Source organism: Saccostrea cucullata, unplaced genomic scaffold (assembly GCF_032062105.1).
Source record: "Saccostrea cucullata isolate Sc308-1 unplaced genomic scaffold, CSIRO_AGI_Scuc_v1 ctg5260, whole genome shotgun sequence".
NCBI lineage: Eukaryota > Metazoa > Mollusca > Bivalvia > Ostreida > Ostreidae > Saccostrea > Saccostrea cuccullata.
The window spans coordinates 17458-36814 of NW_026930220.1; the positions used below are offsets into that span (position 1 = coordinate 17458).

At 35.3% G+C, this 19357-nt stretch overlaps 2 protein-coding genes across 2 annotated transcripts; both read right to left on the reverse strand.

The window, feature by feature from the left end:
- Positions 1 to 1983: 1983 nt before the first annotated feature.
- LOC134283297 (tigger transposable element-derived protein 4-like) lies at positions 1984 to 2785 on the reverse strand. The gene is made up of 2 exons (XM_062765759.1): positions 2651 to 2785; positions 1984 to 2589 (listed from the first exon to the last, which is right to left on the reverse strand). Exons 1-2 carry the CDS (start codon positions 2783 to 2785, stop codon positions 1984 to 1986), a joined length of 741 nt encoding a protein of 246 aa, XP_062621743.1.
- Positions 2786 to 2809: 24 nt separating this feature from the next.
- LOC134283299 (tigger transposable element-derived protein 6-like) lies at positions 2810 to 3241 on the reverse strand. The gene has a single exon (XM_062765760.1). The coding sequence runs from the start codon at positions 3239 to 3241 to the stop codon at positions 2810 to 2812; it is 432 nt and encodes a 143-aa protein (XP_062621744.1).
- Positions 3242 to 19357: the final 16116 nt, after the last annotated feature.

The window sequence follows — 19357 nt, forward strand, 5'->3', positions numbered from 1 at the left end:
GTTCAACCAAGCCTCTTTCGTTACTTCTCACTAAAATATTGACACTAGTGAAAGAAAAACTTCAAGAGTACTGTACAACTATATATTCAAGAAGTGGTGTAAATCAGATGTGGATACTTAAAAATTCTAAAGAACTTTTGGACAATTTGAAATCACAAGACTTTACAAAAATCAACAGCATAAAAACTTACGACTTTTCAACTTTTTACACAACAATTCCCCACGACAAATTAAAATCCAGGCTTTTTGATATCATTGACAGCTGCTTCTTCAACAAAAATGGAACTCGTAAGTTTACTTACCTCGTCATTGGTCATTTGAAAAATTATTTTGTTAAAACAGATTCTGATTGCACACATAAGTACTCTGAAGTTGACATCAAGAAGATGCTTGAGTTTCTGATTGACAATATCTATGTGGTTTTTGGAGACCAGGTATTCCAACAATCTATTGGAATTCCCATGGGTACAAATTGCGCTCCGTTATTAGCAGACTTATTTTTATATTCATATGAAGCAGAATTTATGCAAAATCTTTTACGTGAAAAGAAGAAAACACTTGCTGTGGCCTTCAGCTCGACATTTAGATATATCGACGACGTATTGTCAATTAATAATGATAATTTCCATTCATACGTCGACACGATATATCCTGGTGAGCTTGAGATAAAGGATACCACAGAGTCCGACACTTCTGCTTCATACTTGGATATTTTACTTGAAAAAGACACAAATGGTAATCTAACAACCAAGCTATATGATAAACGTGATGACTTTAATTTTTCTATCGTCAACTTCCCTTACTTATGCAGCAATATACCTTCATCACCTGCATACGGAGTATTTATATCTCAATTGATTCGATATGCAAGAGCATGCTCTGCGTATGAACAGTTTCTTAAACGAGGTAAATTATTGACAAGCAAGTTGATGAAACAAGAATATCAACAGTCTCGTTTAAAGTCATCATTTCGTAAATTCTATGGTCGATACAATGACCTTGTCAGCAAATACAATTTATCATTGAATGAAATGCTGAATGACGTTTTTCATACCAATTGTTAGTCCATTATTTATACACTAAATCGACCACGGATTTTTTCCGTTATATCCTGATTATGACAACGAGCACACGGCGGGTGTGACCGGTCGGCAGGGGATGCTCACTCCTCCATGGCACCTGATCCCACCTCTGATGTTTGGAGGTCCGTGTTTGCTCTGCTCTTATTTTGTATATTTGTTTAATGGACGTTGAGATTGAATACTGTTCGTTATTTCCATATCCTTCTTACAGAGCCATAAGTTAGCATAAAACACAGTCAAATTTCGAGAAAATAAATCGAGATATCGTGGATAAAATGAAAGAATATGGGGTTTGGGCTTCCTATTCATTATATTTAAGATACAGGTGACTCTCGATCTCTCGAAGTTCAAGGGACCAGGATAAAACTTCGAGAGATCGAAGGGTTCGAGAGATAGAAAGTGACTTAATTCCGGAATTTTCAGTTCCGATCATTATCGTTCTACTATTATAGTTACCGGAAGTATATGTTGAGAATAAGCTGGATTTACTATTGCACGTTTTCAATTGGTATTTAACCGGTAATTCATTTGATTTTCACCACAAAGATCGTATTTTGAATAAATGATATGACTTAAAGTTTTGCTGCTTATTTGTTCTCATTTCATGATCAACAGTTACATATACCGGAAGTATCTGTTGATAATATGCTGTCAGTGTCATGGCACGATTTATTCGTATTTACCTGGTAATTTCCTTTAATTTCACCACAAAGATCGTACATGTTTTCTAACCTCTAATTTCTAGAAAAAAAACTTTTTAAGTTTCGATATTTATTTTTCTCATATCATTTTAAACAATACATATAAAAGTTGTACATGTGTAATAAATAATGTCTAATGTTTTAACGAGTCATGTCACAGCAAATATTTTGACAAAGTTTTTAAAGCACATGTCTTCACTTTACTTCTTCTGGAAGAAAATTGTAATTCTTGATTGCTGGGCTGACTTCTTTAGAACATTGTCTCTGCGTATTATGTCAAGAATCACACTCATCTGGCGCACAATGTCTTGACTGTTTTCACGGCACATTAGGTACTGCATCACAAGTTCACCGGCTGCCTCAGAGTCCTCTGAGTTAGGGGGTTGGATTACAGGCTCACTTGGATCGTCAACTGTCTGTGATTCCACCATGGGGTCGGTAGTTTTCTTTATCAAGATTTCCTCTACAATGCCATCATCACTTAGGTCGGCACAGGTCTCGACCTCGTCGTCGATATTTGTAAATGTCTGGAGCATTCCTGGGTATAGGCCGTGTGTTCTTAGAGTCGCAAGGGGAATGTTGTCTTCTACGTCGAAGTCTTCGTCTTCATTTGGGGTTGAGTTGTCATTCTGGGCAGCAAGTCCAGCATGTCGGAAACAATTGGCAATTGTGGACAGCGTAACGTTGTCCCATGGCTGGCTGAGGAGATGAAGAGCGTCTAGGACGCTGATAGTTGGTGTCTGTCCTTTGTCAATAGCGCTGATGTACCACAGAAGAACTCGTTTCCGGTACTGGACTTTGAGACTCTGGATTATGCCTTGGTCAATGGGTTGAGTCTTTGAGGTAGTGTTGGGGGGGGGGGGACACCAGGTCGACTGCTTGGAGGCCAGGAATCTTTGGGTGGGCGCGGCAGTTGTCAACAATGAGGGCAATCTTCTTTTTCTTTTTTGTCATCTTCTTCTCCAGCTTCTTCACCCATTCTTTGAAGATGTCGGATGTCATCCACGCTTTTTTGTTGGCATGGTATTATGTAGGCTTGGACTTGACATGCTTAAAGCATCTTGGGTTTGCCGATTTCCCGATGATAAGTAGGGGAAGCTTGTCTTTACCGCTCATGTTGACGCAGACCATTACCGTCAGCCGTTCTTTGTTCTTCTTTCCACCATGGCTGTCGACGTCTTTGAATTCTAGGGTCTTGTCTGGAAGCATTCTGAAGAAGATGCCGGTCTCATCTGCATTGTAGATATCGTCTGGGGAGTACGTCTGTAGGAGTAATGGCAACTTTTCTTTCCAGAGAATCATATCGGCAGACTGACAGTCAACCGATTTCTCCTCCCCACAAACTCTCTTGAATGAGATGCTCTGGCGAAATTTGAATTTCTCAAGCCAGTCACTAGATGCCTTGAAATTTGAAATGTTTAATTTACCGGCAAATTCCTCGGCTTTAGTGGCTAGCATTAGGCCAGAAATAGGGATATTTTTGTCTCTGGCTGATTTAAACCATTTCAGCGTGGCTGATTCTACATCGTTAAATGTAGAGGTTTGGTGTTTTTTCTTTTGGGATGAAATTGATGAAAGGCATCAATGATATTTTCTTTATTTTTCAGCCAGGTAGAGAAGGTGTTAAGGGGAACATCAAATTCTTTGGCAATGGCTTTCTTTGACTTTTCTCCCTTTTCTACTGCAGTGATCGCCTTGTACTTCGTTTCGATAGTATTTACATTTAATTTCCGTTTCACGCCTTTCCATCCTTATGCAGACTTAGCATTAAGCGTTATAATCCCTGATCTTAGCCATCCCCCCGGGTTGACCGGGTCCTTCACCAGATTGCTCGGTATCACTATTCAGTTCTTGAGATAGGATATCTTGTGCAATGGTCGTCATGATGACTTTGTGTAGAATAAAATAAAAAATCATAAATTATGAAAAATTTATTGACACGTCTCTTAATTATTTTCTCAAAATTATCGTCTCTCTGCCAAGTCAAAATAAGCTGTGAAGCGGTTTGTTTATAAAAAATCAATTAATCAATTAATTATATCAACGATGTAAACACCCAATTAACACGTCCATGCCAGCCCCAGGAGATAATTGTTTTCCAGGTAAGTCCAGGCTGTGTTAATTTTACGCTTGATTAGCTTGCATGGGCAATCAAAACTTCGAAAGATAGAGGGTAAAAAACAATGAAATCAGTATAACGGGACCAAAATTTTGGTTCGAGAGATAGAGAACTTAGAGAGATTGGAAGTTTGAGAGTAAATTTGCTTAGTTATATAGAGAGAAAAAAAATGGGACCGGAGATTCACTTTGAGAGATCGGAGTTCGAGCCATCGAGAGTCACCTGTATCAGATTGAAGATGCTGAAGTTCAACTGTACATTTATTTTTATGACATCATGTATTTTCATGTTAACTTTTTTGGCGATACACCATTTACTTTTCAAACATCATTCATTTTGCGACAGGAGCCAAGGAGCCTCCACCACTTGGGTGTAACCCCCCCCCCCCCAACCACCACCATTTGCTTTTGGCAAGATAAAATGTCCAATAGGCTGTAAGAGCGTTAAATCCCCACACATCTAGCCGAGTAAAATACCAGTTTCGACTCCAAATTAGTAAACGGACTTCAACTCAACATTCACCCGCAGCAACGACTGTAATTTGTGAAGATTAATTTGGAGCCAATATGGAGGTATAGCTCATTGATGGTAATCATAACCATGATGTGATGAAACAGCTGAATGAGCTGTATCCAGAGAGAGACCTAAAAGCCATGTAATAATCTCAGCCATACATTAAAATGATTTCGTACAAAGAAAAGAAATTGCATACATACATCAGTCAACAAAGGAGTGATTAAGAAAACCATGTACATAAAGACTAGAATTTCAAGAACACATTAACAACATTTATATGTTCAATTTTATCTTTAGAGAAGTCACCATATACAAAAAAACTCTAATGGTACCATGTCCTATCTTGGGTTAGCAAGGAATGAAGAAACAACAAATTGTCTGAAGACATCCCTACTAGAAGAACTGAAAATTTTGAGCAACCTATTATTTCAGAAATATGCAGGGAAGTTTTCCAGGAAATATCAAGACGATATATATCAGCTGTTTCATGCTGTGCTAAGACATTTTTTTATTGTTTGCTTTTCAACCTCTGCATATACTTGTATATAAAATCAACTTAATAATAATATCAAATAAATTATTTACCCATGTATATCCCTTTATCACATGGATATGCCTCATTGGATATTCTTTGCATCCCATATTAATTATGTCACAATGTGTTTTTGTTAGCGTAATGAAGTTAATTAAAGTGGATTTCTATATATATAGAAACTGTGTAAATCATTGGTCAGGGTTTAATAAAAATCTCCCATGATTTATAGTTAACTATGATTTTTATCCTATTTGCTGCTTGTATTCATCCCTTCGCCAAGCGTTGGTGATGTAAAACACACAACTTATTGGAAAAAATTATATCTAACTACTTATATATTGACTATGACACCAAATTTATCATTTGAAAAAAAAACATAGTTAAAAATGATTTAAAAAGAAATGGTTATTCTTTAAAGGGATTCCATATAGATTTCCTTAGTGTGTGGTGATCGAAAGGAAGAACAAAAACGAAAAAAGCGGCTACAACACGTAATACGTCTCTCCACCATGGACACCAGTTGCTGGAGCCTGGTAGAGTAAATTTCAAATCTGTTCCCGGCAGGCACCATCTTTTCTTTCCGTGAAGTAGGCCGGCTAGGTGTTGACCAGACTCAGGAATGCCCTTCTCCTCCACAATCGACAGCACCTTCATTACAAAAATTGCGAGTACAGGTAGGTATTTTAAGATTTTTCAAGTAAATGAGGATAAGTAATTTTCTCATCTATTGTGCTAATGTGCTTTGTGAAAAGAACTAAACAATGTCTTATTGTCATTTAGGCTCCCAAAGAAAGAAAAGAGAAAAAGAAAATGCGATGCATCAATTCCAAAGAAGGTAATTAAGTCAAATTAAATAAGATGTTATAAGAAGGTCTTTATTTCTTATTTCTCATACAGCATCATTTTTTTTGCTGAATATACACGTGGCATGAATTAATGCTTTTTCGAGAAGCACCATGCTCAGGAAATGATCGAAAATCTGTCGTCAATTCAGTGTATAAAAAATGGACTAACAATTGCAAATAATTACAATGTGTTTTAATCAATTTAAGAGATTTTAAAATCTCATGCTGTAGAAAGAACCTTGAAACTTAGGTGGTAGAAGGAACCTTGGACACTCCAGTGGTAGAAGGAACCTTGGACACTCCAGTGGTCGAAGGAACCTTGGACACTCAAGTGGTAGAAGGAACCTTGGATACTCAAGTGGTAGAAGAAACCTTGGACACTCAAGTGGTAGATGAAACCTTGGATACTCAAGTGGTAGAAGGAACCTTGGACACTAAGGTGGTAGAAGGAACCTTAGACACTCAGGTGGTAGAAGGAACCTTGGACACTCCAGTGGTAGAAGGAACCTTGGACACTCCAGTGGTAGAAGGAAGCTTGGACACTCAAGTGGTAGAAGGAACCTTGGACACTCAAGTGGAAGAAGGAACCTTGGATACTTAGGTGGTAGAAGGAACCTTGGACACTCCAGTGGTAGAAGGAATCTTGGACACTCAGGTGGTAGATGGAACTTTAAAATACTCATGTGATAGGAAGAACATTGGACACTGGGTGGTAGGGGGAACCTTGGACACTCTGGCTTTGTGTCCATAAAACAATTCCAGACAAAATTAGTTCTCAACTCAATTTTTTTTCTTAGCTTTGATCAAAACTACTGACCTATTAAAAATTCTCAGACTTTTTTTCATTTTCAATTAAATTCTTAGTTTTATTTTAAGAATACTTAATTTTTTTCAAGAAAACTGAACATGGCTGCTGTTCAACACGTTGGACGCAATTTTGGTTATCAAGGGCACTACCTGCTAAAGGGGGGTTTTTGGGATAGGGGGGAAAACCTTTTGTCTTATTCTGACGAGGAACTCCTCAAAAGATACCCCTTTAAAGGGAAAACTATTTGTTTATGTATCGTTTTCCACCCACAGAAAAAGGAAAGGACGAGGAAGCTGGAAGAACAGGAGTATACGAGAAAAAGTAATGGAAATCTGTGCAGTAAATCCCCAAGAAAGACGACATACACCTGGCCATAAACAATATTATGGAAATGTATACTGCCTTGAAACAGTCACATAGTTAGTCATTTAAATGCTGGCTAGAAGAGCTCAAGAGGAGGAACTATGGGAAAAAGAAGCCTGCCTGAATTTCTTTGAAATGCGATTGTTTTCTCCTTAACCTTTCCCAAGGATATGATAAATTAATTCATAAAATATTAAATGACGCTTTTTACAGTAATGAGAAGCTTCTAATAATGATGTGAAGCTAACACTTGTGACTTGAGCATTTGTGTCCATTCTCAGCAGTGACACGATTTGATTTGTTAACAATGATGTCAATTTGATTATAATACCCATTCTCGAGAAATGTCATTGTATTTCTTCATTTTTCTTATAGAAGTGACATATATTCTGTGGTATTATGATATTACACTAGCAGTGATACACTTTTATTTTTAGCAGCGTTACCATTGTGTTTCTAGTGTGAGGATTCCAGTGAATTTTTTTTCTATATTACTCCTGGGAGAATGGATTGATAGAGATGCCTAGCTGAGGATGGCAGTTCAGCTGTACTGATGGTGGCAGTACCTTTGCAGTTCTTTTGACTGGTAAAAGGAATTGTATTAATTTAACGCTGATTCAACATTGATTCGCAGTGATACCCACACTCAGGAAATATGACCATGTTTCCTAAATTTGTTTTGTGGGTGTTTCGCCTCTGTGATGTTGTGAAATGACACTTGCATTTTAGCAGTGATAGACACTTGCATTTTTGGCAGTGATGTGACACTTGCAAAGTTAACAGTAATAACATTGTGTTTAGTTCCTTTCATATACTTTTTTTTTTCTTCATGGGGAAAGTATGGGGCAAAGACGTCTGGCTAAAGGGGAGGACAGTTGCATATTTTGACCAGGGAGTGAAATTGTAAAAGTTAACACTGATTCAACTGATTCGCAGTGATACCCATAAATGTGACCATGTTTCCTTTATTTCACAGTAATTTATATAACTAAGAATCTTAGTTTGTTTAAAATTATATGCTTTTATTTTTTATTTTACATTAAATTATTATAAACTAAGATTTTTAATCTTCACAGTAATTTATATATCTAAAAAACTTAGTTTGTTTAAAATTATATGCTTTTATTTTTTATTTTACATTAAATTATAATAAACTAAGATTTGTAATCTTAAAACATTTTCAAAGTTGCATGAATGGGGTATTATAGTATTTAAAAACCCATACTTTTAAGGATCCGGTTTTAATTTTACACATCGACATAAAATTTTTTTTGTATGTGTATATGTATACTGAATAATCTTTCTTGTATTTAAAGGGGGAAAACCATCATATTCATTATGTGGAGGTGGGCCTGGCAGAAATTTTTGGGAAAAAAATAATCTGTCCTTGAAAATGTTTTAAAAAAAAATAATCTGTCCTCCACTACAAAGAAAATAAATAAATTATCTGACCTTGATTTCTCATATTTTAATATTGTAAAAATATCTTTTTTTATTTACGTGTAATTTAATTTCAAAAGTTTTCAATTCAATTTTTGTTGGCTTGCTTCGCTCGCCATTTTAGAACCAAATAGTATTTATAATCAGATTACCAGGCTGGATACTTAAGTCAGTTTATAAAAATTACAATGTGCACTTAGTAGGTGTGATGAGTAACTTTTAATACAAACCAATTCTTATACAACATAAAAGATAAATTTTCTTGTGAATAATTATACTTTTTGGATAAATCGATACAAAATATACACTGGCGGATTGAAGGAACACAAACATGTGTACGACCCCCCGGCCCTCCCCTTTAAAAATTTTAAAGTATAATACGAATAATAATAATGCCATACTTTGGGACAATAGTTTATACCAATTTTAATATTTTTGTGCCTAGTTTTACTCTTAATATACACAAAAATCCAAGAGTTTGGGGGGTTGCCCCCCGGGCCCTTTTTTATCCAAAGTTGATATGACTTAATGTCATAATTTGGTACACATCTAATCAATTCCTACAAAAGATTTACTCATATTGAAAACCCAAGAGCTTAAGGTGGCTTTGCTCCCTGAACTAACTTCATTCAAAGTACCCCGGGATGACCAGTATTTATTATGTCATACTTTGGATCCCTAATAACCAATACCACTATAATAGTGTCTGGTTTTACTCTAAAAATACACAAAACCCCACGCGCTTCCGGGGAGGGGGGTACTCCTTGGCCTCCACAAGGGCTTCGCTAAGGACCCACTGGGGCCCTTTGGGGGGCCCAGACCTCTTGCCAAAAAAAAGTTAAACATGTCCCCTCCCCCCAAAACCTGTATCCGAATATGGTATGTAAATGATTAGTCTTATAGAATCAATTGATCAAGGTACGGTAAGACATAGAAGAAAAATTCTGTCCTTGACAATCTTGAAAATAAATAATCTGTCCTTGTTTATCTTGAAAATATAATCCATCTCGAAAAAAATTACCAGGCCCCGCCCACCTCAGGATCAAATGGTCGTCCCCTAATTCATAGATAGGTGATACTGAAATCCAGACCTTTAAAGAAAGATAAGATGGAAAATGACAACGTAGATGCAACACACTTACTTGATCCCACAGGAGATGATGCAACACAGGTGTGAACAAAAATAGGCCTGGGAGACAATGCCCTTTTTGTGATACTTTTTCGTCAGGGTTGAGTGATCATATTGCGAGTATCGTAAAACTGAGGAACGTGTCATAAATGCATTTTCACTTACAAAAGTAATAAGTAATAAAAATCAAATTAAAATTCAAAAAGGAGGGAATTCGAAAGGCAAAAGCTTCTGTCCTTTCACAGAAAAATCATGATTTTACTAATCTTTTACATGAAATAAAGGTGTGTTCCTGAATCTACTAATTATAAAATTATATAATTATCACATTCAATTAAGGGGCCCTCTAAGGGGTACAGGTAAAGTTTACCTGAATTATCTTTACCTGTATTTATTAAAGGAGGAATTCTACAGCAAAATTTTATTACTATTTATTGAAGATTTTATCCATATCAATTGGTGTATATTTTTCATTTTCATTTTTCATAAATAATTTTTAACAACAATAAAAACACTTATCTGCCTTTTTGTGACATGTTTCATTAGATTTTAATATTGTACCTTATAATTAACAGCAAGCTTATAACTTAAAAATTAAGACCTTTTAAAATTTCCCCCACCAACCCCCATATCAAATTGGATTTCTGAAATTTTTTTTTAAGATAAGTTGTCAAAAAAAGTAGTACCATGAGAACTGTTCCTTTTTTTGAATTTTAAAAGCTTTTTCTTTAATAAAAATATTTATTGTATGAACAAATATTTGTTTGGTACTTTCAATTATATAATAAGTTTATAATAAGTTTATTCAGGATACAACTTTGGGCAATACAGCCCATCAGTTTACAAAATGACAAATATATATACCGGGTACATGTACAACAATAAACAATGACTCTCAAAGAGTCTAAACTGGGGGGTGAAACCCCAGGTCAAGTGTTCCTCAGCCCCACAGTTCCAATCATCTTTTATATGATACAATTATAATGAATTTGAAATTAGCAGTACAGTATTATTCAAAGATAAGTACAATATACAACCATGCTATTTTGATATACAGATGTACAGACATAAATATAAAGAACTTAAATGTAAGTCAACCTGATAAATAATCGTTACGTAATGTTGAGCATGTTGAATATATTTCCCTGACCAACCAAATAGATATGAGGTATGTACTTAATAATTGGATTAATTTAAATGTACTTGGTGATTTGTAAAAATATCATTTAAATTTTTTTTAGATTTAGATATCTAGGACATTGGAAAATGAAATGAAATTCGTCTTCTATTTGATGGTTATCACAAACATCGCATATTCTATCATTTCTTCTCTTGCCTTGGTACCTTCCGCATTCTATGTTTAAATAGTGCGATGAAAGTCTAATGTGGGAAATATGCTTTTTCAAATTACATTGTAAAGGTTTTGTTAAATAAGGTTGCATTTCACAGAAATCAGGTTGGACAATGTGCTTATATAAAAACATTTTGACGAATTATCCATAAATGCATTGCATTCTTGAAGGTGTATATCTATAGTTTTTTTTTTTGCATGAAATTAGCAGAGTTTATTACTTGTTGATTAACCCAAAAATTTCCCCCCCAGACCCAACCTAAATAATTCAAGCTTTACTTCACCGCCCAATTTATACTTGTGCTTGTTCCCGGCCCATTTCTGCACCAGGCAGGTCTCGTATGAAGATTTTAAAATGCAGTTTTCTATTTTTAATAATTTACACCAGAACTTCATGATTTTTAGTTTTCTTTGAATAATAAGTGGATATCGTCCCAATTCTCTATAAATCATGTAAGTACATGCTTTCGCTCCCAAGGTATTTTTACAAAGGAAAAATGCAGTCTTTCAATTTCTGGAGATTTATGAAAACCCCAGATTTCGCTACCATACGATAAAATGCTGCCAACATATGTATCAAATAGTACAGCGGGTTTCAGCGTTAAATTCAAATTTCTGAATATTACGGTTTAGACCAAACAGAGCTTTTTGACCTTGTTCAGCTAATTTTTTTTGCGTAACATTAAATTTACCGTAGTAGTTTAAACATAATCCAAGGTAATTAAAAGAATTGACAATTTCTAAAACTTCATTATTGTACGTCCATGAAAAATTAACCCCCCCCCTTTCCTGAATACTAAAACTTTGGTTTTTGCGGTGTTCACGGTCAAATTCCATGATGATACGTATCCTTGTAAAGCATCAAGCAAGTTCTGTAACTCTTCTGGCGTGTTAGCGAATATTACTGTGTCATCTGCGAACATTAAAACAAAAAGATTTAGTTCTCTTAATTCTACACTTGGGCATTTATCGTTTATGAAATGATTTTCCAAGTCGTTAACGTACATATTGAATAATATCGGTGATAGTACTTCCCCCTGCAACAACCCGGTATTTACAGAGAATTCCTCGGATATCTCTCCTGCATTTTTGACACAGGCGCGTACGTCAACATAGAGCGATCGGATAATTCGAAGGAATTTTCCGGTGATTCCCAATTTGATCAATTTATACCATAATTTTTCCCGGTTGATTTATAAAGCCTTTTTATAGTCGATAAAACGCAATTAAACGTTGTTTATTATTCAACTTTTGTGATATTAAACTTTGAAGAGCAAATATCGCGTCAGTAGTTGAACGCCCAGTCTGAAATCCAAATTGTGCATCAGTTATAATATTTTCTGAGATATTCCATTTCATTATTCTTTCGTTAAGGATTGAAGTAAAAAGTTTTCCCAGACTGCTTGTGATGCTGATGCCTCTATCAAGTATCAATGCCATATATCAAGTTTTTAAATTTTTTAAAGATATTTATGGTACATGTATTAATGAACTCCAGATTTATAACAATATTTTAGTTTGGGTGAATAAACTGAACTTGAACTTGAGTACAAAAGTTTATCAGTAAATATTAAAGTATTTAATCTCATCAAGGTAACACAGGTTAACTCTCCTGGATCCCAGATGGCCCCCTAATTGAGTGTGATAATTAAATAATTTTATAATGAGTAGACGTTAGGGAATAAACCGAAATAAAGGCTTTTAAAAGTGAGTTATCGGTAATGTGTTCTCTCTGAAATGTTTTTTATAGAATTTGGGGAAAAGATGTGTTGTAGCAGAAGGAACAACTGAATACCCATGTTATGCAGTGTGAGATTTTGAAACCGGTTTTAGGTTATTCTGACAGTTACAGACAGGAGAAATTGAATTGTTTTCATGATTTTCATAAATGTTTTCACTGAAGTTGGAAAACTTTTTAAAGAAGATGACTGGATTAAAAGATATGGATTTTTTAAATTTCAAAATCCAATTGCGTGCTGAGAAGGGGGAAAATACAAATACTTATGTCTAATCTTAGACGACCTGCCTATCTGTAATTGTAATTGAAGAAAATTATGACAAAAAAAATCCATCCATCAATTTGAACGCCTGTCGGAAAATGTTTAACTAGATATATGCTTCAGTTTCAAACCTCTTATACAGTAAAGGTCAGTTTGAATTCTCTTTTTTTCCCTTTATAACAGACAAATGCAAAGTTGTGAAATCAAATTACTACATGTACTTTGGAAGAGAAGACCAAGAAGCCCAAGAAATGAATATATTTACTGAAGTGTTACAAGTTGACTGCGCATCCTTTTTTGTTAGTGCAGAGGAATATGTTATTTTAAAAAGAGGCATACTGTATCTCGGAATTAACCAAAGTTCCCAAAGTAAAAAAATTAAAATGCTCAGGTATTTTTCTAAAATAACAATTGAAAATTTGTCATCATGTTTTCCAGTATAAAATTTATTAAATTTACCAGGTTTATAGATGCTGTGGTTGTAGGTTAACATTGCTAAATACAAGGAAAAGCCAGTCAAATTGCATAACTTTGAAATACTGGGGTGATGGCCTAATGGGGGCTGGGTAGATCTAAAAAGTGTAAAAATGTCAACTTGCCTTGAAAACCATAACAAGTATCGGATAATTTTTCAGTTCATTAACAGCATATTCAGAAGAAAGAATCTAATTCAAATGCCTTAGCAAAGGGGTTCAACTCCTTTATAGATTTGGCTCAAATATCAGTAAAAGCTATTTTATGAACATTTCTTACCTGGAATTCAAATGTAGATGTGCAAGACATGATTTGATCCAATAATACTAGTATGATCAAATGATGAGGGTTTTCTTGTATGTCTTCACCACAACTTGAATTTGTACGCCATGTTTACGGACCTTGATAGATTTTAATTTGGTACAGCAAATGATAATTTTGGATTTATAGAAGCGTAATACTGCTCAAAAAACATGAACCATATTTTGTCTTTACTCCAACAGCGGAAGAAATGGCAACAAGACGAAAGAAATCTTCAAGTCGGTGATGTAGTCCTTCCTCGTGACAAGACACTTCATCGCAATGACTGGCCAATGGGGATTGTGGAGAACACTTATCCAAGTGATGATGCGCGTGTCCGAAAGATAGAATTCGCATTGGCATGGACAAAAGTTTTTCAAACGCCCAGTGACGAATTTGAGCTTCTTGTACCAAAAAAAGTAGTGGGAATGTGTCGTGAGAGGACATTTGATGAAAATGTTTGTGAAGCACAGTAAACTGTATCTTTTATTGTGTATAATTGTTGTTTCGAATACTGATATTTGGTAGAGTTACATAATTTTAGTGACGGGGAGTGTAATGTTACCACACCCGACGAATCCGGAAATTGATGTCCATCTTTATTTACTTTCATTTTTGTTTGTATAACGGCATTTCCGGAAGTCTGCACAAGGTTCATGCATCAAAGTATCAACCAAATTTCTTGTTATATAGCGGCAAACATGTAAATTTTATAATTGAAAATGTCTGAATATTAGATTATTTATTTTGCAGTTTACTATGCAATCATTTTATTGTGCATGTCATAAGTATTTTTGTTTATGCTGTACTTGCAACTCGCAGTCGATGCTATTTTTAGATATAAAATACACAAGCTGTTAAAAAGTCAGTTTAAAGTTAAATTTTACAAAAAATTTAATGATTTTTGAGTAGAACAAGTTGATACTGTGTTGCTTAACTATTGGTAGTGTAGAAGAATTTACAGAAGAAACTCAAATATAAGTTATAAATGTCAGGATTAATTTGTGTAATGTTTACCTATGAATCTATATAAGTTTCTTGGAAGTTTTTGATTTATATTACATGAAGTTGTGAATCTACATGAATTAATTTGTATTTCTATTTTGTGTAGCTTTCACAGAATGTCTCACAAGAGAACCATATATGATGTCTGCTCCAGGCCCTTAAATTTTGAATAAAATCTGAATTGAACCTTTGAGGCATTTTGTTAACTGAAACAAAACAAGAGTGAACCTCGAACAATGAGAGACAATCTGTTTTCTACAGAATTCCTAAGTCTAAAGATGAAAATTGTCAATTTGAAATAAAAAAAAAAGTGTAAGAAAAATTAGAGATAAATTAAAATGTAGATTTTCATAGAGTTCATAGGATGGTATGCAATATACATATACCCGGCAAAGTGATGCCATTTGTTGTTAAATTTGTTTTTCAAGGAAAAGGGAAATGGTGATGAAGGCAGCATATAAATAGTAAGAAGAAGAAAAATACAGTTTTGAATTAGTGAACATTTCACCGTGAAATTAATGAAAATAAGGAAATAACTTCAAGCTGCAAAAAAAAAGAGGGAAAACGCAACTCATTTCGATAAACATCATCGATGGGAAACTTTGCACACCTGACTAATCAAGATTGATTGTATATTTTTTTACGTCCCTCTTAGAATTTTTCATAATGGAGACTTCAACGTATGCCGGTGAAGGGCTTAAAATTTAGACCTATACTCGGCACTCATGATCAGGGCCATTGAGCAGTGGGGTTTTTTATCGTGCCAGCGCCTAGTGACACGGGACCTAGGTTTTTAAGGTCATACCCGAAACCCGTGCCTTTCACTTCTAATGCCGAGGACGAAGAGCATGATAACAATTAAACATGCCGCCAGGACGAGCTATGACCCGCACTTATCAGCAGCAGCCCCGGGAATTAAATCAGAGAGGTAGGGGCCAAACTAGACAGAGTTCGCTTGAACGTTAGAGTACTATAGAGTACGCTTATAAAATTTAATAGTTTAATGGAATTAAACTGCTTTTTGTATGTTTTTCTTCGTAAGTTTAACATAATATACATATAATTCAAATAAAAACTTTTTCGTTTAAGAAGTTATTTTAAATTTTGATATTATGTTACGGGTTATGTTTCATCTGGACGTCCCATTTATAAAATCAAATTTTCATTTTTTATGTGAAAAATAGTGATTTTTTCGTGATGCAATTACTTTAATTTTTGATGAAAAAAATTCATTTGAAATTAACAAGTCTGAAAAATATAGTAATCGAGATAAGGGGTGATTATAAACCTTAGAGCACTGAATCATGAGTATTGCTCTTTGAAAATATCGCTAATACAAAATTTAACATTTTATCTATTTCATAACTATTTTTAATGTATTAATTCATCACGATGTTTACCGGTCACGGTACCTAGTGGTAGAGCTTTCGCTTCGTGATCGGGGGGCCCGGGTTGATTCTCGATCGCGGCACCGCGTCATACCTAACACGTAAATAAAGGTAGTGATTGTTCCTTCGCCAAGCGCTCGGCACTAGAAGTGAAAATCACGGGTCTTTTGGGAAAGACCTTAAAAAAGAAGGTCCCGTGTCACGGTAGGCGTTGGCACGATAAAGAACCCTCACTGCTCAATGGCCCTGAGTGCCGAGTATAGGTCTAAATTTGAAGCCCTTCACCGGCATCGGTGACGTCTCCATATGAGTGAAAAATTCTCAAGAGGGACGTTAAACAATATACAATCAATCAATCAATCATCACGATGTTTAAAGGAATTACACTGTAGGCATGTTCTTTTGTAGGTTCCTGACGAGTGGATAGGAAGACGCCATTGGATACCATAAGGATTATAATACATACATCTTTTATTTGTTTTTATACATATTGGATTAAAAACTAGGGATCTGAAATGTCTTTTTATAATCAAAAACACTTTTCATTATTAAGTTCACAGTAATTTTTTTTTCTTGATATTTTTATAGGCCTTGGGTCACTAAGGAGGCAAAAAAACCCAAGGCATCCCTTCGACAGTCTAGTTATGGTGTTGATGAGAGGAGCAAAAGAGTACCTGCCTGTCTTACCAAAATGGAGGATGGCAGACAAAGAATTTAACGTTCAACATTTTTTTTTCTTCTAATTACTCAAAATTACTTAAATACGTAACTTCATATTCTTTCAATTATTAAAAAACAATACAGAATGTCTGCATGGAAAGATGGCTTTGTGTGCAACCTCAAATCTGCTTTCCCTCCCCCTTCTCCCCCCTTTCTCCAACTTTCAAATCCAGCATCGGTCACTGTCTGTGGGCACATTTTCCTCGCTCAACTCTGCATGTCAATTGCATGCAATGACAAGACGGAGATATTGCATTAATAGACAACAATGTCCACTTCATATTTGGAACAAAGATTTGAATTTGGCAACAAAAACTGCAAATTGATACATAAGTAGTTATGAACTATATTTCCAATTCCAACTGTTTCTCTAATTAAGATAAACACTACAAAAATAAATTGTTAATTTCATGGTCATACGGTTTTCTCTATTGAAATACTACTGAGAGGTCAAATGCTTACCTGTTTAAAATTAGTGGAATATAAATACACTTTATAAAAAATTGATGTTTTGTTCAATTGTTTATTAATAATAAGATTTATTTTTTTGCAACCTAATTAATCGTGAGGTATCTCCAGATCAAAAGCTAGCGCAGCGATGTTTGATCAGCGGGGCCAGAACTCCTATCTGGAGCACATGGAGAAATGGCACAACCGCACTCAATCATCTGATAAAGATATCGTCCCTCGGTCATTACCATCCGACTTCGAACGAAACTCAACTTCCCCCTCTAATTTAATATATGTAAGCAACTCAACTGACCCCTCCCTGTTAAATAGCCCTGAGTGTCAATAAGGACAAAAAATTTTAACCCCCCCCACGGCAAGTGGTGCCACGTCTCCATATGAGAGGGGCGTTGAACAATATACAATCAATCAATAAATCTTCATGAGTACTTTTTATGGCTATATCCTGTTATCTGCAACGCGTTGCGTATAAGTTTTGGGGACATATGACTTATGAAATTGATAATATTCATCGGGTTCGTTATTCTAAATATGAAGATAGCGTCGTTTTGAAAAGATTTTTAATTGTGGCATGCGAGAAAATTATCAAAAAAAGTAAGTATTCCCTAAAAATTTTCTCTTGATCCACCCGCAGATGAAAACATTATATCTATTTTTATTTAATTTCATGGTTCCTCGATTTTACTACTTTTTTAAAGAACTTTTTCTTTCTTTTTCAATTTCAGAATGGCGTATTTAATGTATTGTGTAAATTTGTATTTTTTTTAAATATCGTATTTCTATGTAATTCTTATACTTTTTATTTTGCAAATAAACATAGAAATATAATATTTAGAAAAGTACTTAAAATAATTAAATTGATGGACAAACCATTCAATACACCATTCAGAACTCAAGCATTACCATATACTGATATACGTCAATCTAAATAAAACATAAAAAGCCAAGAAAAAAAAAAATATTTTCAAATTTTATTACATGAAATCGTCATCATCAGATGCCCAAACAAAGGCAGACTTTGAATAGGGGTTTGATTTTCTTTTCTCTTTCTTAGAAGGCTTGGGACAATGTTCACAGGTTCAAACCCCACAGGAGCACAGATCTTCTCTTTTTTAGATGTCACTTTTGGGCTTGGACTTCCACCTCTCTTTTTTTTAAAGAAACTTTTGATTTGGCTTTTTACTCCAGATGTGGATGGTCCAGAGGTTGATGGTCCAGGTTCGGTCGGTTTGTCTGCCTCATCAGCTGGGAAAAAGAGATGACGATTGGCGGATTTACAATTACCACGAGATGCTGCTCTGAGGACTCTAGTGGAGGCGGCACTTGATAGAGGTGATGTGTCTGAACCAATGATATCATGGGGAATTTTATCAGTTGTTGTACTCTTGATGGAAGACAGGGGTGTTTCCCGGAAACGATTTGGTGGAATCTCTGTGTCGTCACTTTCAGCCTCACTTGTAGAGATTTCAGCATCAGTATTAACTGGAGCGACAGTTGAGTCCGCGTCCATGGTCCAAGAATCAAACAGAGGAGTGGTGTACTGGTATGGGGCAGTTCCAGGGTGAAGATGGTCTTCATTGTCTCGAAAAATCCACCATACAGGTTCCCTTTCTTTTTTATCTCCACATGATCTCAGCCAAGTGCCCCTCAAATTGTAACCTTGGTCCCAGAACGCCAAAAAGCTCCTTGGCATGCTTCCAGGCTCCCCATCTGATTTGTGCAGACAACCTCCTCCACCCCCGTTGTGACATTCCTGTAAACTTTTTTGAAGGAGTATTTATGGAGGACTGTAAAGTGGCGGTACCCAAGGTCATTTAGGTCACAGTAGGCGGTCCACCCATCACTGTAAATGGTAGTACCAGGTTCAACATGTCTTTGGATGAGAGGATTAAATACCCGCTGTACATCTGCTACCGGGTAGATGATGATGGTGTTAGACTCACGCTAAACCCTCCCAAAAATCCAGACCTGCAAAATAAAACAAGGGCATTAAAAAAAAGTAAGCAGTAGCATCTATCCTAATATTTTTTTTTTTATGTGTAACTGTATTTTATATTTTATAATACTTTTCTATGTCTATTTTAATCATTCATCGTTTTAAACTTTAGCCTTA